Genomic DNA, 23337 nt, shown 5'->3' with positions numbered 1-23337 from the left:
CCTAATGGATATGAGGTGTGAACAACTTTTTAAAACTTTTACGTATTTATTTTGACATAATTCCTGACTTACAGAAAAGTAGTAATAATTTTTTTTAAATATATTTTTTAAAAAATTGGCCAGGCATGATGGTGCATGCCTGTAGTCCCAACTGCTTGGGAGGTTGAGGCAGAAGCATCACTTGAGCCCAGGAGGTTGAGGCTGCCGTGAGCCAAAAATGAATTTTTTTTTTTTTTTGAGACAGAATCTCACTCTGTTGCCCAGGCTGGAGTGCAATGGCATCATCTCGGCTCACTGCAACCTCCACCTCCCAGGTTCAAGCAATTCTTGTTCCTCAGCCTCCCAAGTAGCTGGAATTACAGGCGCCTGCCACCACACCCAGCTAATTTTTGTATTTTTACTAGAGACGGGGTTTCACCATGTTGGCCAAGTTGGTCTCGAACTCCTGACCTCAGGTGATCCGCCCACCTCAGCCTCCCAAAGTGCTGGGATACAGGCATGAGCCACCGCGCACAGCCCCAAAAATGAATGTTTAAAGAATTAAGTTTGGGAGGCTGGGCGCGGTGGCTCACGCCTGTAATCCCAGCACTTTGGGAGGCCGAGGCAGGAGGATCACGAGGTCAGGAGATCGAGACCATCCTGGCTAACACTGTGAAACCCCATCTCTACTAAAAATATAAAAAATTAGCCGGGCGTGGTGGCGGGCGCCTGTAGTCCCAGCTACTCGGGAGGCTGAGACAGGAGAAAGGCGTGAACCTGGGAGGCGGAGCTTGCAGTGAGCCGAGATCATGCCACTGCACTCCAGCCTGGGTGACAGAGCAAGACTCCGTCTCAAAAAAAAAAAAAAGAATTAAGTTTGGGGCGGGCTTGGTGGCTCAATCCCAGCACTTTGGAAGGCTGAAGAGGGTGGATCACCTGAGGTTGGGAGTTCAAGACCAGCCTGGCCAACATGGAGAAACCCCATCTCTACTAAAAATACAAAATTAGCCGGGTGTGGTGGCGCATGCCTGTAATCCCAGCTACTCGGGAGACTGAGGTAGGATAATTGCTTGAACCTGGGAGGTGGAGGTTGTGGTGAGCCGAGATTGCGCCATTGCACTCCAGCCTGGGCAACAAGAGCGAAACTCTGCCTCAGAAAAAAAAAAAAAATTAAATTTGGTAAAATTTTTGGTAAAAAAGAAAAACAATAAAAAGGAGTGACTATATATTTTATTTTTCTTTTGAGCTCTTTTTTCTCTCTGATTTTTATTTTGAAATATTTAAATCCTACAGAAAAGTTGAAAGTTAAGTATAGTGAACACCTGTACTCTTGGCTTAAATTCATCAGTTAACATTTTGCATATTCACTTCAGAGTAAGTTATAGATATCATGACAATTTATCTCTAACAACTTCGGTTCGCCTCTCTAAGGATGAGGAGATTCTTTGACATACCTGTAATACTATCATGATATAAGAAAATTTATGATTGAGCCATGTTCCATGGCGAGTGCTTTTAGTCCCAGCTACTTGGGAGGCTGAGGTGGGAGGATCACTTGAGCACAGGAGTTTAAGTCCGACTTGAGCAACGTAGCAACCCTGTCTCTAAAAACATAAAAATGAAAAAGAAATGTGTAATCATTCTATAATTTCATCTGCCATTGAGTCCACGTTCAGATTCTCCTAATTGCACCCACAATGTCTCATATCTTCTTTCTCCTCCCTCCATTCATGATCCATGCAGTGAACTTTTTTGTGTTGTTTTGTTTTTTAAGAGACAGAGTCTCACTTTTTTGCCCAGGCTGGGCAATGGTGTCATCATAGCTCACTGCAGCCTCAAAATACTGGGCTCAAGCAACGCTCCCACCTCAGCATTTCAAATTGATGGAATTATGGATGCGTGCCACCATGCCCAGCTAATTTTTTTTAAGAGATGGGGTCTTTCTGTGTTGCCCCATCTGGTCTTTTTTTTCCCCTTCTTTTTCTTTTTCTTTTGAGGCAGAGTGTTGCTCTGTCACAGAGTAGTGGTGCGATATCAGCTCACTGCAACGTCCGCCTCCCAGGTTCGAGTGATTCTTGTGCCTCAGCCACCCAAGTAGCTGAGATTACAGGTGTGCACCACCATGCAGCTAATTTTTGTACTTTTAGTAGAGATGAGGTTTCACCATGTTGGCCAGACTGGTCTCGAACTCTTGGCCTCAAGTGATCTGCCCGCCTCGGCCTCCCAAAGTGCTGGGATTACAGGTGTGAGCCATGGTGCCCAGCTGCCCAGTCTGATCTTAAAGTCCTGGCCTCAAGCAGTCTTCCTGCCTTGGCCCCCGAAAGGATTATAAGATTTTTTTTTTCTTAAAATGGTAAAAGTTTGTGTCCGGCCAGACGTGGTGGCTCACACCTGTAATCCAGCACTATGGGAGGCCGAGGCGGGTGGATCACATCAGGTCAGGAGTTCGAGACCAGTCTGACCAACATGGTGAAACCCTGTCTCTACTAAAAATACAAAATAGCCAGGCGTGGTGGCACATGCCTATAATTCCAGCTACTTGGGAGGCTGAGGCAGGAGAATCGCTTGAACGTGGTAGGCGGAGGTTGCAGTGAGCCGAGATTGCGCCATTGCACTCCAGCCTGGGCAACAAGAGGGAGACTGTCTCAAAAAAAAAAAAAAAAAAAAAAAAAGGCCGGGCGTGGTGGCTCACGCCTGTAATCCCAGCACTTTGGGAGGCCGAGGCGGGCGGATCATGAGGTCAGGAGATCGAGACCATCCTGGCTAACACGGTGAAACCCCGTCTCTACTAAAAATACAAAAAATTAGCCGGGCGACGTGGCGGGCACCTGTAGTCCCAGCTACTCGGGAGGCTGAGGCAGGAGAATGGTGTGAACCCCAGGGGGCGGAGCCTGCAGTGAGCCGAGATCGCGCCACTGCGCTCCAGCCTGGGCGACAGCAAGACTTCGTCTCAAAAAAAAAAAAAAAAATCTGTGTCAATCCAAGCACCCACAGCCTGCTCAGGGCGGGCAGTGCTTGAAATGTTGCCGTCTCCACTGCTGCCAATATAGTCCCAGAGGTGCCAGCAGAAGAATCAGACAGAAGTACATGCACGAGCACAGTCCTGGAAAGTCCAGGAGAGCCAGCCAGACCACTATAAAGAGCATGGGAAAGTGCCCCGAGGGCTTGACCATGCATGGAGTGAAATGTCTGGGAATAAATGTAACAAATATGTGCCAGGTCTGTAGGAAGATGACTTATAAGACTTCCAAATAGACCCAGAGGATGGCTGGACAGTTAAAAAGATCCACTGTGTCCATTATAAAAATGCTATTTATCTCTACATTAACCTAGATGTTTAACGTAACCCCCTAAAATACCAAGAGGGTTTATTTGGGGCAATTACAGAAACTTGATTCTAAAATTCAAATGTAAAAAGCTAGCAGTGGCCAGGAAATTGTCGAAAACAAAAGTAACGAAAGGAGACTATTCCTGTCCTATGTGATAAAGATAGCATCAAAAATTAGAGGAAGGGGCCGGGTGCGGTGACTCACGCCTGTAATCCCAGCACTTTGGGAGCCCAAGGCAGGCGGATTACAAGGTCAGGAGTTGAAGACCAGCCTGGCCAACATAGTGATAACCCCATCTCTACTGAAAATACAAAATTAGCCGGGTGTGGTGGTACATGCCTGTAATCCCAGCTACTCGGGAGGCTGGGAGGCAGGAGAATCTCCTGAACCTGGGAAGTGGAGGTTGCGGTGAGCCGAGATCGCGCTGCTGCACTCCAGCTTGGGCAACAGAGTGAGACTTCGTCTTAAAAAAAAAAAAAAAATTAGAGGAAGGAGGGAAGACGACAGAGTTGCCATCTAGAAAAACAAAGTTGGACCCTTGCTTCATACCTTATACCAAAATAAATTACAGGTGGATCAACAGTTTTAAATGTGAAAGATTCAATAATAAAAACACTAGAGGAAAATATGGGAAATGTTTTCTGAATAATCTCAGAAAGAAAAAGCCTTTGTAAGTTTGACACAAAACTCAGAGGCAAGTAAATGGTAAATTTGACAACATTGAAAACGAAGATAGGCTGGTCCGAAGGTGGTGTGAGTTACCTCAGTTGATTGTTCACAGTCACAGATCCAACTCCAGGTTCTACTTTTTCACCTTCCCACTACTGCAGTTGACTAGACTTGTTTAAAAAAAAAAAAAAAAAGACAAATTTCTGCATGGCAAAAAAGCAATACAAAATCAAAAGATCGGGGAAACTCCTCATCAAAGAAAGGGCAGATTTCTTCAAATTGATAAGACAGTCTAACAGAAAACTGACTAAGAATCTGAACTGTTCAGAAAAGAAAATGGAAATGGCTCTTTAACATATAAGGAGACTTTCTGTACCTTATGTGATAAGGTTTTTCCCTTTTGTGGTGGTGAGTTAGAGCTGGTGTCTTCCTGGGTTGGGGGTAGAGGGTGCAGGCACCAGGCCCTGCTATCAGGAATGATGTAAAAACAGCAACTTGACAATACTATCAAAGTATAAATGTATGTAAACCCTTCGACCCAGCAACTGTATTTGTGGGACTTAATCCTGGCATACGCATACTCAGCATGTTGTAAGGGTGAGGCTGTTCATCATGTGAAATAACTGGAAATTACAAGTAACCTAAATATACCCCTGTAGAAATGGGTTAAAGAAGTGAGACAGCTGGCTGGGCGCGGTGGCTCATGCCTGTAATCCCGGCACTGTGGGAGGCTGAGGCGGGTGGATCACCTGCGGTCAGGAGTTTGAGACCAGCCTGGCCGACGTGGTGAAACCCCGTCTCTACTAAAAATACAAAAATTAGCCGGGCATGGTGGCGCAGGACTGTAATCCCAGCTACCCGGGAGGCTGAGTTTGGAGAATTGCTTGAACCCGGGAGGCGGAGGTTGCAGTGAGCCGAGATTGCACCATTGCACTCCAGCCTGGGCGACAAGAGCGAAACTCCATCTTAAAAAAAAAAAAAGTGAGACAGCCTTTGCAAAGAGTGAGGCAGTCCTGCGTACATGGGCATGGATCAGTCTCCAAGCTATATGTTAAGTAAAAACCGGGCCGGGTGCAGTGGCTCACGCCTGTAATCCCAGCCCTTTGGGAGGCTGAGGCAGGCAGATCACGAGGTCAGGAGATCAAGACCATTCTGGCTAACGGTGAAACCCCGTCTCTACTAAAAATACAAAAAATTAGCTGGGCGTGGTGGTGGGCACCTGTAGTCCCAGCTACTTGGGAGGCCAAGGCAGGACAATCAGTTGAACTCAGGAGGCGGAGGTTGCACTGAGCCAAGATCGCACCACTGCACTCCAGCCTGGGCAACAGAGTGAGACTTCGTCTCAAAAAAAAAAAAAAAAAAAAAAAAGCTAAGTGAGATGTGGAATATGACTGCCCTGGGGATAGTGCGGCCCTGGGAGGGGAACTGACTGATGTCTGGGAGCAGAGGCAAGGGGACTTTCACCACAACCTATACTGTATTTTTGTGTGTGTGTGACAGAGTTTCACTCTTGTTGCCCAGGCTGGAGTGCAATGGCACGATCTTGGCCCACTGCAACCTCCGCCTCTTGGGTTCAAGTGATTCTCCTGCCTCAGCCTCCTGAGTAGCTGGGATTACAGGCATGTGCCACCATGACCAGCTAATTTTGTATTTTTGGTAGAGATGGGGTTTCTCCATGTTGGTCAGGCTGGTGTCGAACTCCCAACCTCAGAAGATCCGCCTGCCTTGGCCTCCCAAAGTCCTGGGATTACAGGCGTGAGCCACTGTGCCTGGCCTAACCTATACTGTATTTTAGATCTGGTACCATGTATATGTATTACCTAGTCAAAAAAATAAATAAAATGTAAAAATAGCTTCTCTTATCATCTTCATGTTGCTGTCATATTTAAACTTCAGCCCCAGTTGCCGGCCTCTTACCTCCAAACACCTAATCAGTGTCTACACTTGGAGGTTTCACAGGTATCTCACACTGATCACGCAATCACGGGACTCCCAGCTGTCCAGATTTTCTTCCATCAGTAAAGGGTCCTCATCGGCCCAGCAGAGGGCCTTGAGTCCTCCCAGGTCCTCCTAGATTCAGTCTGTCAGTAGGTTCTCTGTGCCGTGTCCCAGGGTAGTCTCAGCTACTGCTTTCTAGCTGCAATGCCCTCCCCAGGGCCAGGGTCACCCTTGGCCTCCAGGCCCACAGGAATCTCAGGCCTAATTGGTCTTCCAGGGGCTCCTCCTCCAGCACCTGAGTCGGAAAGCCAGTCAGTTCACATCACTCTGTGGGTAAATTCCTCAAGAGCATCCCATAATGCTCAGATTTCAATCTGGACTGTCCTGCCCATCCCACTTTCTGCTCACTTCCTCGTCATCTTGGCTGCCTTGCATGCCAAGCTCTGCCTTGCCCCAGAACTTGTACACCTGTCTCCTTCACCTGGAACTCCCTCTCCGGCTGCCTGCACCCTCTCAGCCTTATCCTTAGGTCTCAGTTCCTCAGATGGGGCTGTCCCTGCTCCTTCTCATAATTCCACCTACCCCTCTTCTAACCAGTGACTCTCAGGTCAGATGCCCTGCTGGGTTCCTTCTTAGCATTTATTTATATATGTATATATGTTTTTTGAGACAGAGTCTTGCTGTGTCACCCAGGCTGGATCGCAGTGGTGTGATCTCGGCTCACTGCAACCTCCGCCTCCCGGGTTCAAGCGATTCTCCTGCCTCAGCCTCCTGAGTAGCTGGGATGATAGGCGCCCGCCACCACACCCAGCTAATTTTTGTATTTTTAGTAGAGATGGGGTTTCACCATGTTGGCCAGGCTGGTCTTGAACTCCTGACCTCAGGTGATCTGCCCGCCTTGCCCTCCCAAAGTGCTGAGATTATAGGCGTGAGCCACCATGCCCAGCCAATTTTTGTAATTTTTGTAAAGACAGGATTTCACCGTGTTGCCTAGGCTGGTCTTGAACTCCTAGGCTCAAGGGATCTGCCTGCCTTGGCCTCCCAGAGGGTTGGGATTAGAGGCGTGAGCCACCGTGCCCAGCTATTTTACCAGTTTACTTCACTATAACTCCTTTTGCTCTTTGTTTTTTGTTTTGTTTTGCTTTTTGAGACAGTCTTGCTTTGTTGCCCAGGCTGGAGTGCAGTGGTGCAATCTTGGCTCATGGCACCCTCCGTCTCCCAGGTTCAATCAATTCTTGTGCCACAGCCACCAAAGTAGCTGGGACTACAGATGCACAACATCACGCCCGGCTAATATTTGTATTTTTAGTAGAGACGCGGTTTCACCATGTGGGCCAGGCTGGTCTCGAATTCCTGACCTGAAGTGATTTGCCTGCCTTGGCCTCCCAAAGTGCTGGGATTACAGGTGGGAGTCACCGTGCCTGGCCTCCTTCTGCACTTTGAATGATACTTGGCATTTGGTAGGAACTCCATAAATATACATTGAATGAAATGACTTTTATTAGTTTCCCATTAATTAATTCATTGCTTTGAAATGTGCTCTGGAGTTGCTACTGCTCTGATCCAGGAACTGCACTGATGAACACAGCAGAAGCAAGCTGCTTCTGGCCTCCCCTCCCGAAGCTCACATGGGACTCCTTGGGCCCATGAAAAGGGAAACAGGACAATTTCCAGGATGGCTGCCCAGACTTCGTCAGGATCCTTTTGTGGGATGGCTCATGCATGCACACAGTTCACTCAGAGCACAGAGTGGGTCAGCCCACTACCAGGGCCCCGCCACCAGCGCCAGGTTCTTCTCTGAATGCTGTCACTCTTGGCAACATGGGCTTGAGTCCCTGTTGGTATAACTCCATTTTCTTGTGTCTTCACTTTGCAGAGGAATGTTTGCTGGGGGATTGAAGGAGATGGAACAGGAAGAGGTCCTGATCCACGGTGTGTCCTACAATGCTATGTGCCAAATCCTACATTTCATATACACCTCCGAGCTGGAGCTCAGCCTGAGCAATGTACAAGAGACACTGGTGGCTGCCTGCCAGCTTCAGGTGAGGCATGTCTCATCTAGCAAGGCAGACCCACACCCAGGTGGGGTTCCCTGAGATGCCCATGATGCCTGCCAGGCACTAGCATTGGCTTGAAGATGGGTCAGGAATGTGAGGAGACCAAGCAGTGACGAAGGCCATGAAGTGGGGAGGACTCTGGAGTTGTCCCTGGAGCTCAAGCAGAGCTGCTCTAGACACCCCAGGCCTCTGCCTTTGCCCTCTTCTCTATTGCTGGTTGTTTCCCCACTGCCTGAGTCTCCCTGTCATTGAAAGCATCCTGCACATAAGCAGGTAGGCTGACCCGAGGCTCCATGTGGACGTCCTGTGTGCTCTGGGGTCTGGCAATGGGGAGCATCCACCAGCATTGCTGCCAGGGCCCTTCCTGCCTGTCCCCTCACTGGGCCACTTCAGTCTCTTGAAAACTTATGTGTTTTGTTACTGAACTTTATCTATCTATTTGTCCATCCATCCATCCATCCATCCATGCATGCATCCATCCATCCATCCATCCATCCATCCATCCATCCATGCATCCATCCATGCATGCATCCATCCATCCATCCATCCATCCATCCATCCACTCATTCAATTTATTGGAGACAAACTCTCTCTCTCTTGCCCAGGCTGGAGTGCAGTGGCACGATCACAGCTCACTGCAGCCTCAACCTCCTGGGCTCCAGCAATCCTTCTGCCTCAGCCTCCCAAATAGCTAGGACCTATAGGCATGTGCCACTACACCTGGCTAATTTTTAAATTATTTTTATAGAGATAGAGGCTTGCTTTGTTGCTTAGGCTAGTCTCGAACCCCTGACCTCAAGTGATCCACCTCAGCCTTCCAAAGTATTGGGATTACAGGTGTGAGCCACTGCACCTGGCCTATTTTTTTTTTTTTTTTAAAGACAGGGTCTCACTCTGTTACCCAGGCTATAATGCAATGGCATGATCATAGTTCACTGTAGCCTCCACCTCCTAGGCTCAAGTGGTCCTCCTGCCTCAGCCTTCTGAGTAGCTGGGACTAAAGATGCGTGCCACTGTGCCTAGCTGATATTATATATATATATTTTTTAATAGGAATGGGGCCTTGTTATGTTGCCCAGGCTGGTCTCAAACTCCTGGCCTCAGGTGATACTCCCACCTTGGCTTCCCAAAGTTCTGGGATTACAGGTGTGAGTCTCTGTACCCAACCTGTTATTGAACTTTAAGTACTTGTTTTCCTGCAGAATTCAAAAAGTTTTCTGAGGCTTTGACAGTGTGACTTATGTTTTGGATGATTATTCTCAGTGCTGTGGGTGCAGTTACACGGGACTGGGCCTGCAGGTGCCTTTGAGCTATCAGGCAGAGGCCTGATAGGAGTTGACAGTCACCTCTTCCCACATTTCTTAAAAGTGAAACAAAATGCTATGCTAAGTTCATCATTCTGACCTTTCTTCCCATGAGAGCAGGTTTGACGCAATTAAAAAAAAAAACAACTCAAGTCACAGGAAAACCAACCTGTTCGGGGGCATGTGGAGGTGCCACCCCATGTGACAGGGCCCTGGCAGCCTCCCTGTGCCCTGTTCTCAGATTGGTGGATAGGACCTGGATGCTGGGTGGGTTGATCTGAGATGACTGACTTGTCTCACCATACCTGCATGGTGAGTAGATGGAGTTGGCTTTTACAACAAAAGAATTTCCCCCTGTTCTTTTATTTAGAGATCTCTTCTGTCCCCACATCCCTGTCATTGTTGCTTTGGGAACCCTCATCCAATTCTCCACCCTGGCAGCAGTTAACTCCTGATTCAGCTGCCTCTGAAACATCTCCCCCAGCATGGCTCAGGTCAGGCTGTCCTATCTCCTCCTCCACACCTGCCACTCTCCCGGAGCTCCCCTGTCAGTCCCCCTGCTCTGTGTCCTGTGACCATCCTGCCAGTTCCCTGGGCTCAACCTCAGTGGCTCCTTGAGCCCGTCCACCTTCTTAATTCCCTGCGTCCATGTGAGGACAGGTCATCCTTCTCGGTATTGCTTGTAGCCATCTCTATTCTGTGTTTCCATTTCCTTCCCTTTTGCCTGGCCTCCATCTGTATGTTTCTGCCATTTCTTTCTTCTCCCTGCAGTGATCACACGCACTGAAACCAGATCATCTTTCTAACACCACTTTCCCTCTCTCACCAGTCAGCTTGGAGGCCTGCAGTCTCTCTCTGTTGGTTTGGCCAGGGCTCCCAACAGCCCTGGGTCATCTCCCCCAGTGCCTCAGAGGTCATCTCAGAGGCAGCAGCCTATCTTAGTTTTTTAACATATCAGGCTTCTGGGCCAGGCTTGGAGGTTCATGCCTGTAATCCCAGCACTTTTGGAGGCCAAGGTGAGAGGATCGCTTGAGGCCAGGAGTTTGAGATCAGCCTGGGCAACAAAGCGAGACCTCTACAGAAGCACTTTAAAAATAGCCGGGCATGGTGGCATGCACCTGTAGTTCCAGCTACTCGGGAGGCTGAGGTGGGAGAATCACTTGAGCCCAGGAGGTGGAGGCTTCAGTAAGCTGTGATCACCACACGACTACATGCCAGCTTATCTCAAAAAAACAAAAAACAAAAAAACAAAAAAAAAACAGGCTTCTTCGCAATATTGTTTTATAGCAGGTTTTACTTGGCATAACCATGTCAAGTCCATAGGCCTGTAGGATCATGTATGTTCACATAGCTAGTGACTTTTGGAGGCTTCCCCCATGTGTTGTGCCCTGCAGTAGGCCTGGGACCAGATTCTTCACGGTGTCCCCAGAGGCCTGAGTCTGATTCCCAGTAACACTATCCTATTGGGTTACCCCAAGCAAATGCAGTCCCTTCTGTGAGCCTCGTATGGGGCTTTTGCACATCCTGAGCCCAGGCTGGTTCCTCTGTGAGATTTCACTGAACAGAAGGCCCACTGCTCTAAAAATAGGACTGAAAGGAGAGTCAGCAGGGTCCTCTCAAGGAGCTGCTGCTGCCCAGGCTTCTTCAGGGCTGTTTGTGCTCACATTCTGCCCAAAACTTGGTCTTCAGGACCCTGGCCCATGACAAACCAGAATTTTAGGAAAACCTAGTAATTTGGGAAGAAGTGGCAAAGCAGAAGACTGGCAAAAGGGGAAAAAAGAAGGTCAAGTGAAGCTGGTCAGGGCCTAGCAAAGCACCATGGGGATACCTCATGTAGGGCACATACCTACCCGACATTTGGTAGGTCTCATCCAGCCCTTAGCATGTCACCTTGCAAGCAACATTAGATGTCTTTTGAATTTTAAAAAAGTTATAGTTAGTGTTTATTGATAAGCTTTAAATACCTTGGCCGGGTGCCGTGGCTCACGCCTGTAATCCCAGCACTTTGGGAGGCCTAGGCAGGCAGATCACCAGGTCAGGAGATTGAGACCATCCTGGCTAACACGATGAAACCCCGTCTCTACTAAAAATACAAAAAATTAGCCGGGCGTGGTGGCAGGCATCTGTTGTCCCAGCTACTTGGGAGGCTGAGGTGGGAGAATGGCGTGAACCCGGGAGGCGGAGCTTGCAGTGAGCCGAGATCGTGCCACTGCACTCCAGCCTGGGCAACAGAGTGAGACCTCATCTCAAAATAATAAATAAATAAATACATAAATACCAGCAGAATTATTCCATGTGTAATGGTTAATTTATTGATGATCCTGGATAAGCCAGGTATTCCCATTTTTAGAGAAACTGATTTATTGCATTGAACCCATGGCTGGAGTTGGTAGCAAGGGGGTTCCCACAAGAGGGGACCCCACAGCATCCTGAAATGGAGCCGGTTTGGGATTCCAAAGAAAGAAGCATCAAACACCAGGGTGATCTGGCCAGAGCGTTTATTAGGGGAACTTATGTATAGAGTGATGTAGCATGTCCTCAAGACAGACAAGGGAAAAGAGAGGCTTTACCCAGGCTTGCCCACAGAGTGGGTTAATGTATGGAGTTTCTATGAGGGTTTAAGGAATTTGTCTCAGGGCCAGAACCAGTTTTTCCTTCAGTGTTTTGGGTAACAACCTTGATGCCTTTATCAGTGCCTGGGAATGTTCAAGGGCCTGGTTTGGGTTCAAGCCTGCTGGGAAAACCTGCAGCTGTCTGGGTCACAGAGAGGTCAAGGTACTCGTCATTTTCAATCTGAACATGGAAAGAAAGGAGGTGGGCACTGGGGGGCCCCACTGAAACTCTAAAATCCTGCTTTCCTAAATAATTTATCAACACCTGGTTTGTTCTCCCAGGCAGTTTTCCCTAGGGCCCTTCCCTTTGTCTCCTATTCTCCCAAGATTTGGTTGTCTGTTCACAAGGTGGCCTTTAACAGCCTGCTGGTTGTGGCCTTGTTCCCACCTCCCTCCAGTGCCATTCTCTCTCTTGCCGTCCTTTCAAACCACTAGTGCTTCCCCATGGCTGGGAAGGGTTGATGTGGCCACCTGGGAGCCCCTGCACTTACTGGAGTCAAGTGGGTCTTGACCCAGCTGGGAACCTCAAGAACCCTGAGTCAGGGATCACTTGAGCCCAGAAGCTTGAGACTTCGGTGAGCTATGATCTTGCCATGGCACTCCAGCCTGGGCAACAGAGCAAGACCCTGTCTCAAATTTTAAAAAGAAAAAAGAAAAATAATTCTAAATCAGGTTCCTGGGTGGGTGCTGGTTAGGTGTCTGAGAGGCTCTGAGCACTTCTAGGGAACCAGGGTGGATGTTCTGGCGGGGGAAAAAGCCAGGTTTGTTTCTGGTCCCAGCGCTTTTGGAGAGGCAGGCTCTTCCAGAGAATCCTAGGGTAGGGATGGGGGTGGTCTTAGGTCCTTTCCAAACCACAGATATATGACACAGTGACCGTTTGTGCTGCGTCCTGCTTTTCTGGAGAGCCAGTACTTTTTTTTTTTTTTTTTTTTTTTTTTAGACGGAGTCTCGCTCTGTCACCCAGGTTGGAGTGCAATGGCGCGATCTCGGCTCACTGCAACCTCCGCCTCCTGGGTTCCAGCGATTCTCCTGCCTCAGCCTCCTGAGTAGCTGGGATTACAGGCGCGCGCCACCACGCCCAGCTAATTTTTGTATTTCTAGTATAGACGGGGTTTCACCATGTTGGTCAGGCTGGTGTCAAACTCCTGACCTCGTGATACACCCACCTTATCCTCCCAAAGTGCTGGGATTATAGGCATGAGCCACCGCACCCGGCCGAGCCAGTACTTTTGATTTAAGAGGGAACCGACATATATCAAGGGTCCACTCCTATGTGCTCTCTCATTTTCATCATGTTCCTCTTCACTTTAATGATCCCCGTTTTATAGATGAGGAGACTGAGGCTTAGAGAGGTTAAAAACATTCTGTACGGGAGGCTGAGGCAGGAGAATCATTTCAACCCGGGAGGGGGAGGTGTTAGTGAGCCGAGATTCTGCCACTGCACTCCATTCTGGGCAACAAGAGCAAAACTTTGTCTCAAAGAAAAGCAAAACAAAACCAAAAAAAACATGCTGTATATCCTGTCACCCAGTATGTTTCCATACCAGGACTTAAACCTAGTCTTCAGTAAGCCCCAGTCTCCAGTGTGTCAGAAAAGGTTGGGGACAATTAAGGAGGACTTCCCTTCTACTTTGCCTGGCCCACAACAGCCCGTATTTCTGCCATCATTCTGTCTCCCACCCCCAGATGCTGTTCGCCAGCCCAGGCTTGAATGGGTGTCATTCTTTCTGCAGATCCCAGAAATTATCCATTTCTGCTGTGATTTCCTCATGTCCTGGGTGGACGAAGAGAACATTCTCGATGTCTACCGGCTGGCAGAGCTGTTTGACTTGAGCCGCCTGACTGAGCAACTGGACACCTATATCCTCAAAAACTTTGTGGGCTTCTCTCGGACTGACAAGTACCGCCAGCTTCCACTGGAGAAGGTCTACTCCCTCCTCAGCAGCAATCGCCTGGAGGTCTCCTGTGAGACCGAGGTATATGAGGGGGCCCTTCTCTACCATTATAGCCTGGAGCAGGTGCAGGCTGACCAGATCTCGCTGCACGAGCCCCCAAAGCTCCTTGAGACAGTGCGGTTTCCGCTGATGGAAGCTGAGGTCCTGCAGCGGCTGCATGACAAGCTGGACCCCAGCCCTTTGAGGGACACAGTGGCCAGCGCCCTCATGTACCACCGGAATGAGAGCCTACAGCCCAGCCTGCAGAGCCCGCAAACGGAGCTGCGGTCGGACTTCCAGTGCGTTGTGGGCTTCGGGGGCATTCACTCCACGCCGTCCACTGTCCTCAGCGACCAGGCCAAGTATCTAAACCCCTTACTGGGAGAGTGGAAGCACTTCACTGCCTCCCTGGCCCCCCGCATGTCCAACCAGGGCATTGCGGTGCTCAACAACTTCGTATACTTGATTGGAGGGGACAACAATGTCCAAGGATTTCGAGCAGAGTCCCGATGCTGGAGGTAGGACAGGGCGCTAGCTGGTCCCTTTGTCTTCAGGTGATGCCAGGGTGTGGAAGTCATGGGCTGAGAGAGCTGGTCAGGTTCCCCCCAGCCTTTCACATGAGCATCACTTGCCATTGTGGAATGAAGTCTAGGTGAATTCAGAGAAGGTGGACAGCAGTGAGATAAGGGAAGGGGACATGTGGATCGCCTTCTTTCCTGCGTGTCCCCTACTCCTCAGAAACCCACTTACCCTGGACCCTTGCTCAGCCTCTTTGGGGTAGGCTAGGTTGCGAGTGCATTGTGCAGGAGGAGACGGGAGGGGAGAGGAGCCCACAGCAGGAAAGGCAGTCGGACTGGGATGGAGAGGACCTAGAAGCAGTGCCAGCTGAGCAGCCTCACCCTCCATCATGCTCTCTCTGAGCTTTGATGCACATTGTTTCAGTTTCCCTTCACCAGTCAGGTTTGCTCTTCTCTCTTACCTGCTCGCTAATGGTGGAACAGGCTTCCTGCTGCTGTGCCTGAGCAGCATGCAGTCTTCAGCCCAGGGGAGTGGTAAAGGCCAACAAGCATCACCGACCCTCATGCTACATTTCCGCTCTGCCCTGCCATCTGCCACGGACTTGGCACAATTTCCCCTGGGAAGAGGCAGTTTTCCCAAGAGAGAGTTTTGTGGACTGCTGTGGTCCATAGGATGCGCCTGGCTCCATCAGTCACTTAGGCTGTGATCTCACAAATCCATTTCTGGGCAGAGCAAGGGACAGTGGTTCAGGCCCACAGGACTCAGCTACCATTAGATTTCCAGGGACCCCTCCACCTTACCTTGGTGCATGTGAGAAATCTCCCTACCTTTCATGCTGAAAGATGGAGCTGTGCTGGAGAGAGAGAGATTGCCAACTATTTCCAGCAGCCATGAGCTAGATGCTGACTGAGTTCATGTTCATGTTTCTATTTTCTGGGGTCAGGGTGGGGTAGGGCCTGGCCTGGCCGTGCCACTTGGAATCAAGCATAGTGATCCTGGCCAAGGAGGAGAAGGCCATTTCTCAGCCACCTCTCTACTGCTGGCCCCAGGAAGTGATCTCCTTTGTTAAGCTGATGAGACTCAGAGGTTGGCAATAACACATTGCGGTTAAATATGAGGAAGGGCAGGTTTCAGAAAAAAGGAAACAGCTACCTTCATTTCCTCTCTAAACAAAGTTGTGCCCCCAGTGGGTGTGGCCACACCAGGTTTAGACTTCCCTTTGGCCAAACCTTAAACCTTCTTTTTTAGGGGGCTCGGTTTCCCAGTTGGGGGGCCAAGGCCAGACCACCCTGCTGAGAGTAACCTACAGACCTGCAAAGCCAATCTCTCCAGAGTGTTTTGGCTTCTGGCCCTTAGCAGAAGGTAGAGACAGCTGTGTGCTCGGCAGGAATGCTGGATGTTTCCACAGAGCTGTCCCTGGGGGGGTGACAGCTTGGGATTCTGCCTGCCCCTGTCCTCTGTCCACCTGCTATGGGCCATTGATCTCACTTTCACTTAAAGTAGGAGTCTGAATTTCCCCTTGTGAAGAGGTGTGAGACCAAAGCTGAACTCTGGGTAATGCTAATATTAGACCCTGTAACCAATAACCAGTCCCAAACTCCTGTCTGAGAGTAGGATCACAATGGCAAGTGGGGTCGGCAAGACCTGCCTTGAGAGAGTAGGTATCCACAGAGTGGAGGTGGCAGGAAGGACCACTGCCCTACTGGTTAACCCAGGGATGTATCATCTCTCCAGAATGAAGGCATCATTAACCTTCCAGTGGACTCAAAACTTCCAGATGAATCCTTAATTTGAATATTCTAAGATTTGGTTCTTTCTCTGCTTTCTCATTTCATCAGCCTTAGAACTGGTGAATTCTAAAAGCTATAGGCTTTTAGAATATAAGGAAACAAGATTTTGCAGTAAATTAGGCTTTGCATTTTGAGGAGTTATTACTTACCAGGTTATATCTTAAAGCATTGATGCAGAAACCGCATATTTAAAAACCTTACCTCTCTTGGAGCAAATGGTGTTTGTCTCCAATATACTACTTTTTCTCTTTCATTCCTTCTTTCTTTGCATCTATATTATCTGCATCATTCCTTGTACCTTTCCCATAGCCATAGCCCTGTGGATTACTGAACACCAACTACATGGTATACCTAGTAGTAGCTGGTTACATGTTGCTATGTGCCCTGACCCTACTTAAAATAATAATTTAGGCTATGTGCAGATCATGTCAATAATCCCAGCACTTTGGGATGCTGAGGCAGCAGGATCTTTTGAGCCCAGGAGTTCAAGATCAGCCTGGGCAACAAAGCGAGACCTCGTTTCTACCAAAAAAAAAAAAAAATTAGCTGGGCCTGATGGTACGTGCCTGCAGTCCTGGCTACTTGGAAGGCTGAGGCAGGAGGATCGCTTGAGCCCAGGAGTTTTAGACTTCGGTGAACTATGATCATGCCCCTGTACTGTAGCCTGGGCAACAGAGTGAGACCCTGTCTCTAAAAAAAATTTTTTAAATAATAATGTAATTTTTCCTTCGGCATTTTCATGGCTAATATTTTAAAGTAAATTTAATTTTTTTTTTTTTTTTTTGAGACAGAGTCTCGCTCTGTCGCCCAGGCTGGAGTGCAGTGGCACGATCTCGGCTCACTGCAACCTCTGCCTCCCAGGTTCAAGCCATTCTCCTGCCTCAGCCTCCTGAATAGCTGGGATTACAGGCGCCGACCACCACGCCCAGCTAACTTTTTTGTTTTTTTGTTTTTTTTTTTTTGAAATGGAGTCTCGCTGTTTTCTGCCCAGGCTGGAGTGCAATGGTGCAATCTTGGCTCACTACAACCTCCGCCTCCGAGGTTCAAGCAATTCTCCTGCCTCAGCCTCCCGAGTGGCTGAGATTACAGGTGTACGCCACCACACCTGGCTAATTTTGTATTTTTAGTAGAGATAGGGTTTCACCATGTTGGCCAGGCTGGTCTTGAACTCCTGACCTCAGGTGATCTGCCCGCCTGGGCCTCCCAAAGTGCTGGGATTACAGGTGTGAGCCACCACGCCCGGCCATTTTTTTGTATTTTTAGTAGAGATGGAGTTTCACCATGTTGACCAAGTTGGTCTTGAACTGCTGACTTCAGGTGATCCACCTGCCTCAGCCTCCCAAAGTGCTGGGATTACAGGCATGAGCCACCGTGCCCGGTCAGTACATTTAATTTATTTAAAAAATTTAATAGACATTAAAACATTAATAGTCATGAAAATACTTAAGTCATGGAAATATAGAAGAAAAACAGTCTACTGAATTTTTATTTTTATTTTTTTTTTTGAGTTGGAGTCTCTCTGTCACCCAGGCTGGAGTGCAGTGGCGTGATCTCAGCTCACTGCAAGCTCCACCTCCTGGGTTCACACCATTCTCCTGCCTCAGCCTCCTGAGTAGGTGGGACTACAAGCGCCCACCACCACGCCTGGCTAATTTTTTGTATTTTTAGTAGAGACAGGGTTTCACCGTGTTAGCCAGGATGGTCTTGATCTCCTGACCTCATGATCCTCCCGCCTTAGCCTCCCAAAGTGCTGGGATTACAGGCGTGAGCCACCGTGCCTGGCCACAGTCTAATGAATTTAACAAGAATTCCAGAATATTTTTGTACCAACTCTAGGGTTCATGTCTGAGTTTACAATAGGATGATACAAATCTGAGTTAAAGTGACTCTCCTAGTCAGTTTCAGCTGCTATAACAAATACTATAGATGGAGTGACTTAAACAACATACCTCTATTTCTCACTGTCTGGATACTGGGAAGTCCAAGATCATGGTATTGGCCAGTTTAGTCCCGGTAAGGTCCTTTCCGTCTCTGTTCTCACATGGTGGAGAGAAAGAGCTGTAGTCTCGGGCACTAAGCCCATCATGGGGCTCCACCCTCATGACCTGATCACCTCCCAAAGGCCATGCCTCCCACTACCATCACAATGGGGGTTAGGCCTTCAACATAGGGGTTTTGGGGGAATCCAAACATCTAGTCCATAGCAATAAGTAAAATTGTTTATATCTTTATATGCAAAAATAAAGCTTATTTTTATTAGAAAATTATTACTTGAGGACTTATTCTAATAAAGTAGAAAATTAATTCAATAAAGAAGAAGAGGGATACAGGACACAACAGGGAAATAAGCAATCAGTGGAACTTTGGCTATGTCTAAATTATTGACATATGGTATCACTGTTGGTGTCTTTTTTTTTTTTTTTTTTTTTTGTGGGATGGAGTTTCACTCTATCGCCCAGGCTGGAGTGCAATGGCATGATCTCAGCTCACTGCAACTTCCGCCTCCCGGGTTCAGGTGATTCTCCTGCCTCAGCCTCCCGAGTAGCTGGAACTACAGCCACACACCACCATGCCTGGCTAATTTTTTTATATTTTTAGTGGAGACGGGGTTTCACCATATTGGCCAGTCTGGTCTTGAACTCCTGACCTCGTGATCCACCCGCCTCAGCCTCCCAAAGTTCTGGGATTACAGGCGTGAGCCACCACGCCCGGCCCTATGTGTGTCTTTAAATTTGAAGCCACAAATCCACATGAACTCAGCTTAAAAAGCTGTGAGGACAATAGACTCGAAGGAGCAAACAGGAGCACATGGAGGGTCCTATCTCACTCTGGTTGCAGACACTTGGGGTGCAGATGGTGATTGAGCCAGACTGAACACAAGAGAGGAGAGACTTGTATATAAAGGAGCAAGGCGCACAGGAAAGGCAGTGAACAGCACCATCCCAGCCAGTTGACGGGGCCCCTGTGAGTGCTGTGCCCCAATCCTGGACTGCTGGTCCCCTGCCAGACCTTCTTCTGGCTTGTGCCCCAGGTCATGCAGGTCTCAGACCCTGCCTTCTCAGGAGGCCTTTCCTGATCACTGCAAGGGAGCTCTGCCCTCCCCAGGCCCCGCTGACCAGCAGGTCACTCATCTCCTTACCTCCCTTTCTTTCTTTCACAGTGTCTGTCATTATATCAAGCACTCATTTGCTCTGGTTAGCCTGTTTCCATTCTGCAGGGGAAGGCAGGGCCCTGACCTCTTGAGGCTCCTTCTGGATGTAGTGCTGAGCACTGTGCCCCATCCACAGTGGGAGGCCTGGGAATGTTGGTAGAGTGAATGAATGATTCATTGCTGGTAATCTTACTCCTTTGTTTAATTCATTCAGCAGACAGAACATAATCTGTCCTGAGCCAGAGGCTACACTGAGGTCTAGGAATATAGAAATGAACCATGATTCATTAGAACCCCCAAGTTAACAAGGACCCTTTTCATGCTCGTCTTTTATGATTCTTCTTGATAGCTTTTCTAGGCAGGTGATATCACCTCATTGGACAGGTGCAGAACTGAGCGAATCCCAAGAGATTAAAACTGATGCCCAGGCACACCCAGCTAGACAGGGAAGAGCCCAGGATTCACACCAGGTCAGGGAGACCCAGGTGTGTGTTCCCTCTCTTGTTGGCCCTGCCTTCTGAGGCTCCTGTTTGCTGCATTCCTGGTAGGCGGCGGGGAGGGGCTGGCCACACTGCAGGGGCTGCAGGAAACAAAGGATGAAACTGATCTTTTCACTGACCAGCATAGGGCACAGGCCAAAGAAAACTTTGGTTACTCTCTTGTGAGCCAGTTGAAGTTAGACTTGTTCTCTTTGGAATAGGTCTTCCTCTGCAGAAATAAAAACACTTGTCTGAAAGAGGCTGTAACTATCTGTGGGCTGTTGGGCAAGGACACTTCAGATACTGGCTTTGAGCTCACTGGGTCCTGGCCCCTCATGGCTCTGTGATCATCTCTGCTCCACATTGCAGGCCATGCTCCCTGTTGGTGCTCAGCCCAGGAGCCCTCCTTGGGTCCTGGCCAGACTCCTCCACCCTCGTGGGCCTGCCGCAGCCAGTCTAGTGCCTTTTCTCCCATGGGGGTCCCTGGAATCTCACACACCCTGCCCTTACAGAGCCTGCAGTCCAGGGTGGGAGTTAACCCTTTCCACTTTCCCAGAGAGGGAGACCTTGAGTGGAGGGGAGGTCAGGAAACGCGGGGCTGGCAGCATGGTGGGAGGAGGTGAAAGTACGATGACCAGAGCCTTGTGTGTGCTGCTGTTGACAAAGCTGAGGGTATGATGGGTGCTGTGTGCAGGGCGTGCCTGAGAAGACCACTCCTGATGGAGTGCTGGGGGAAGTTCAAGGCCTGGAGGCCAGTGAGGGGGCTGATGGCACCCATCCAGTGGAGAGGCTGTATTTGGAGGCCCTCCTGAGTGGGAGCAAGGCTATGTGGATGATGAGATGAGGTAAGTGAGATGGAAGTGGCTGTACAAACAGCCATTGACGCTGAGGCAGGAGGATTGCCTAAGTCCAGGAGTTTGAGACCAGCCTGGACAATATATATCCCAGGTGTCAAGACCTTGTCTCTATCAAAAAAAAAAAAAAAAAAAAAAAAAGCTGGCGTGGTGGTGCGCACCTGTAGTCCCAGCTACTTAGGAGACTGAGGTGGTAGGATCGCTTAAGCCCAGGAGGTCGAGGCTACAGTGAGCCATGATTATGCCACTGCACTTCAGCCTAGGGGACAGAGAGACCTGTCTCCACAAAAAAAAAAAAGAAAAAAAAAAGAGCCATTGGACAGCCTAGGTGGACAGGTGGAAACACAGGAGGCTCCTGGCCATTCCTTCCATGCTGTGTGGGGGGGAGCACCTGTGCTCAGGTGTGTAACAGCCTGCGGGCCTGGCTGTAGATCGGTGTGCACTGGTATGTGGGGCAGTTGGGGAGGGTTCAGGCTGGGCTGAGGCAAAGCAGAAACGGGACCAGAACAAGAGGTGAAAGCCTGCGGAGCAGCCTCCCTGCCTAGTCAGTGCTGTGCTTTCCTCATGTCTCGGCACAGGTATGACCCACGGCACAACCGCTGGTTCCAGATCCAGTCCCTGCAGCAGGAGCACGCCGACCTGTCCGTGTGTGTTGTAGGCAGGTACATCTACGCTGTGGCGGGCCGTGACTACCACAATGACCTGAATGCTGTGGAGCGCTACGACCCTGCCACCAACTCCTGGGCATACGTGGCCCCACTCAAGAGGGAGGTAAGGAAGCCCTCGAAGAGGGGCCTTCTCCTGCCTAATTTCCTTCCCCAGGATGTGCAAAGAGTGAAAGGCCCAGGTGTCAAGGCCTGTCCCAGGTCAGGGAAACAGGCTCAGTGAGCAGAATCCATGCTTCTCCAGAGACCCTGCATTGAATGCATTGATGAGGCCCCATGAGGTTCAGCCAGTCCACCTGGGGAGGCTCGTCAAGGATCCAGACCCCATTGCTCAGAATTGTACCCCATTTGTGAGTCTCACATGCTGAGACCTTGTCACACCACCTTGGCCCTGGAAAGCTGCTTAAACCTTGTAGTTCAAATGTGGATAGAACATTTGCTCTTTGTGCAGCTGAGACGAGCTGGGACACTTCCAGAGATGTTAAACAGGAAGGGACCCTGAGAGCTCACTGGCCTATCCTCAGACCTCTTCCCTCTAGGTCCCCTGAAGGGTGGGGCCTTCCAGAGCCAAGAAACACTCTAAGGTTTTATTTTTTATATTAAATCCTATGTTTGAATATTGGGACAACTTGAAAAAAAAATCATGTGCATCCTATATAATACCTTGGTTTATTCCAATTTGAAGATGTTTAAAATTATGTTCATTATGGAAAAGTGATGTTTTAGGGAGGTGCCTCTCTTTTATCTTACAACTTTGGGGTACTTGGGCCTGGTGTAACAACCAGACATGGGATCCCAGGGAAGGAACAGGCCTTGCTGGCCCCCTACTTCCTGGGTCTCAGCCTCCGAGAACAGGGTAGGCACCCCGCTAGTACTGGCATAGCATTTGTGGAGCACCTGCTATGGGCCAGGTACACCTTTGGGGATAACCGAGTACCCGAGAGGCAGAGGATGGTATGGGGGGCAGGTTCTACCTGCACTGCCTCAGGGAGTTTAGCAAGAGCTCTGGCCTTTGTAAGCCTCTTTCCAGTATCTCTCATGACCCCCAATTCCCCCAAGGACTTAGACTTTGACTTCAGGGGTCAGAGCTAGTGTCTCCTCAATGGATCCAGCTCTTCTTTATCCAGGTCATTCACACAGCCCACACAGATTTCTGTCTCTTGGGCAGCTGTGAGCTGCAAGCTGTGGCCTGCTCCTTGCTCTCAGCTTCTTTGGGGAGAAGGAAGCCTCTTTGGAAGGACACTCCGTACCCCCATCCTGGGGAAAGGAGCAGATTTTGCATGGAGAAGATCAGGAGGTCCTTGAGACCAAGTGGACAAGGAGGGCTCTTGGGTTCTGTTCCAGGAAGGGTGTTGGGGGAAGCCTCCTAGGTGGGTGTTGTGGGAGGGGCTTAGCAGTTTCTTTGTCTGCGGCAGCTGGGGAAGCAGCAGTTCTCCAGCTTGGCCACAGAGGGGCAGCCTTGGCTTTCAACCAGCTGCATCCTGGCTGCCGGTGTTCCTTCATGCACGCATTCATTCCGCAACTACTAAGCACCATGTACCAAGTCCTGGGAATCCAGTGGTGGCAAGAAATGAGAAAGACTCCCCACTCCATGGTGTTTACAGCCTTGTAGGAGAAACCACTCTTAACCAGAAAACAGATCAATAAAGTGGTTACAATTATGGTAAGTGAAATGAAGAGGGGGCTGAACTGGAGGATTTCCAGGGAGGGGGCTCTGGTAGGATGAATCTAGAGGGACTTTTTGGGGAATGTCCATCTGAGGAGATGTCAATTAGACCTGCCATTTACAGAGGGAGGAAATGTTACTGGGAATGTGTCCTCGGTTCTTGTCTTCTTGGTTAAGACTTTAAGCAAGAGACATGCATTAACGAAGATAAGTGTAAGGCAGTTTATTGCAAAAGTGAAGGTACATTCTGAAGGCCGAGTCAGAGCAGGCTGCTCCAGAATAAGATCGCCCCAACTGGCACTGGGAAACCTCCCTTACAGGAGGCTTACATGATTATTCATAAATGGGCGGGACGAGGTGTTGTGTTACTCATAAGCATGTTTTGTTTGGG

General features: G+C 49.2%; 1 protein-coding gene across 5 annotated transcripts in view; it reads left to right on the top strand.

Moving 5' to 3' along the window:
- KLHL22 (kelch like family member 22) overlaps positions 1-23337 on the top strand; it is a 55642-nt gene that overhangs the window by 17998 nt on the left and 14307 nt on the right. For 4 of the 5 annotated variants that reach the window (XM_055375002.2, XM_055375003.2, XM_031005588.3 and 1 more), the window contains 3 exons: positions 7792-7957; positions 13622-14340; positions 21194-21386. In XM_055375002.2, coding sequence (XP_055230977.1) covers positions 7792-7957; positions 13622-14340; positions 21194-21386 — 1078 coding nt within the window. The remainder of the gene's footprint in view (positions 1-7791; positions 7958-13621; positions 14341-21193; positions 21387-23337) is intronic. The other variant, XM_063705000.1, reaches the window with a different exon arrangement.

Source organism: Gorilla gorilla, chromosome 23 (genome assembly GCF_029281585.2).
Source record: "Gorilla gorilla gorilla isolate KB3781 chromosome 23, NHGRI_mGorGor1-v2.1_pri, whole genome shotgun sequence".
Classification (NCBI taxonomy): domain Eukaryota; kingdom Metazoa; phylum Chordata; class Mammalia; order Primates; family Hominidae; genus Gorilla; species Gorilla gorilla.
The sequence above is the reverse complement of the archived record's forward strand: the minus strand, read 5'-3'. Positions and strand labels throughout refer to the sequence as shown.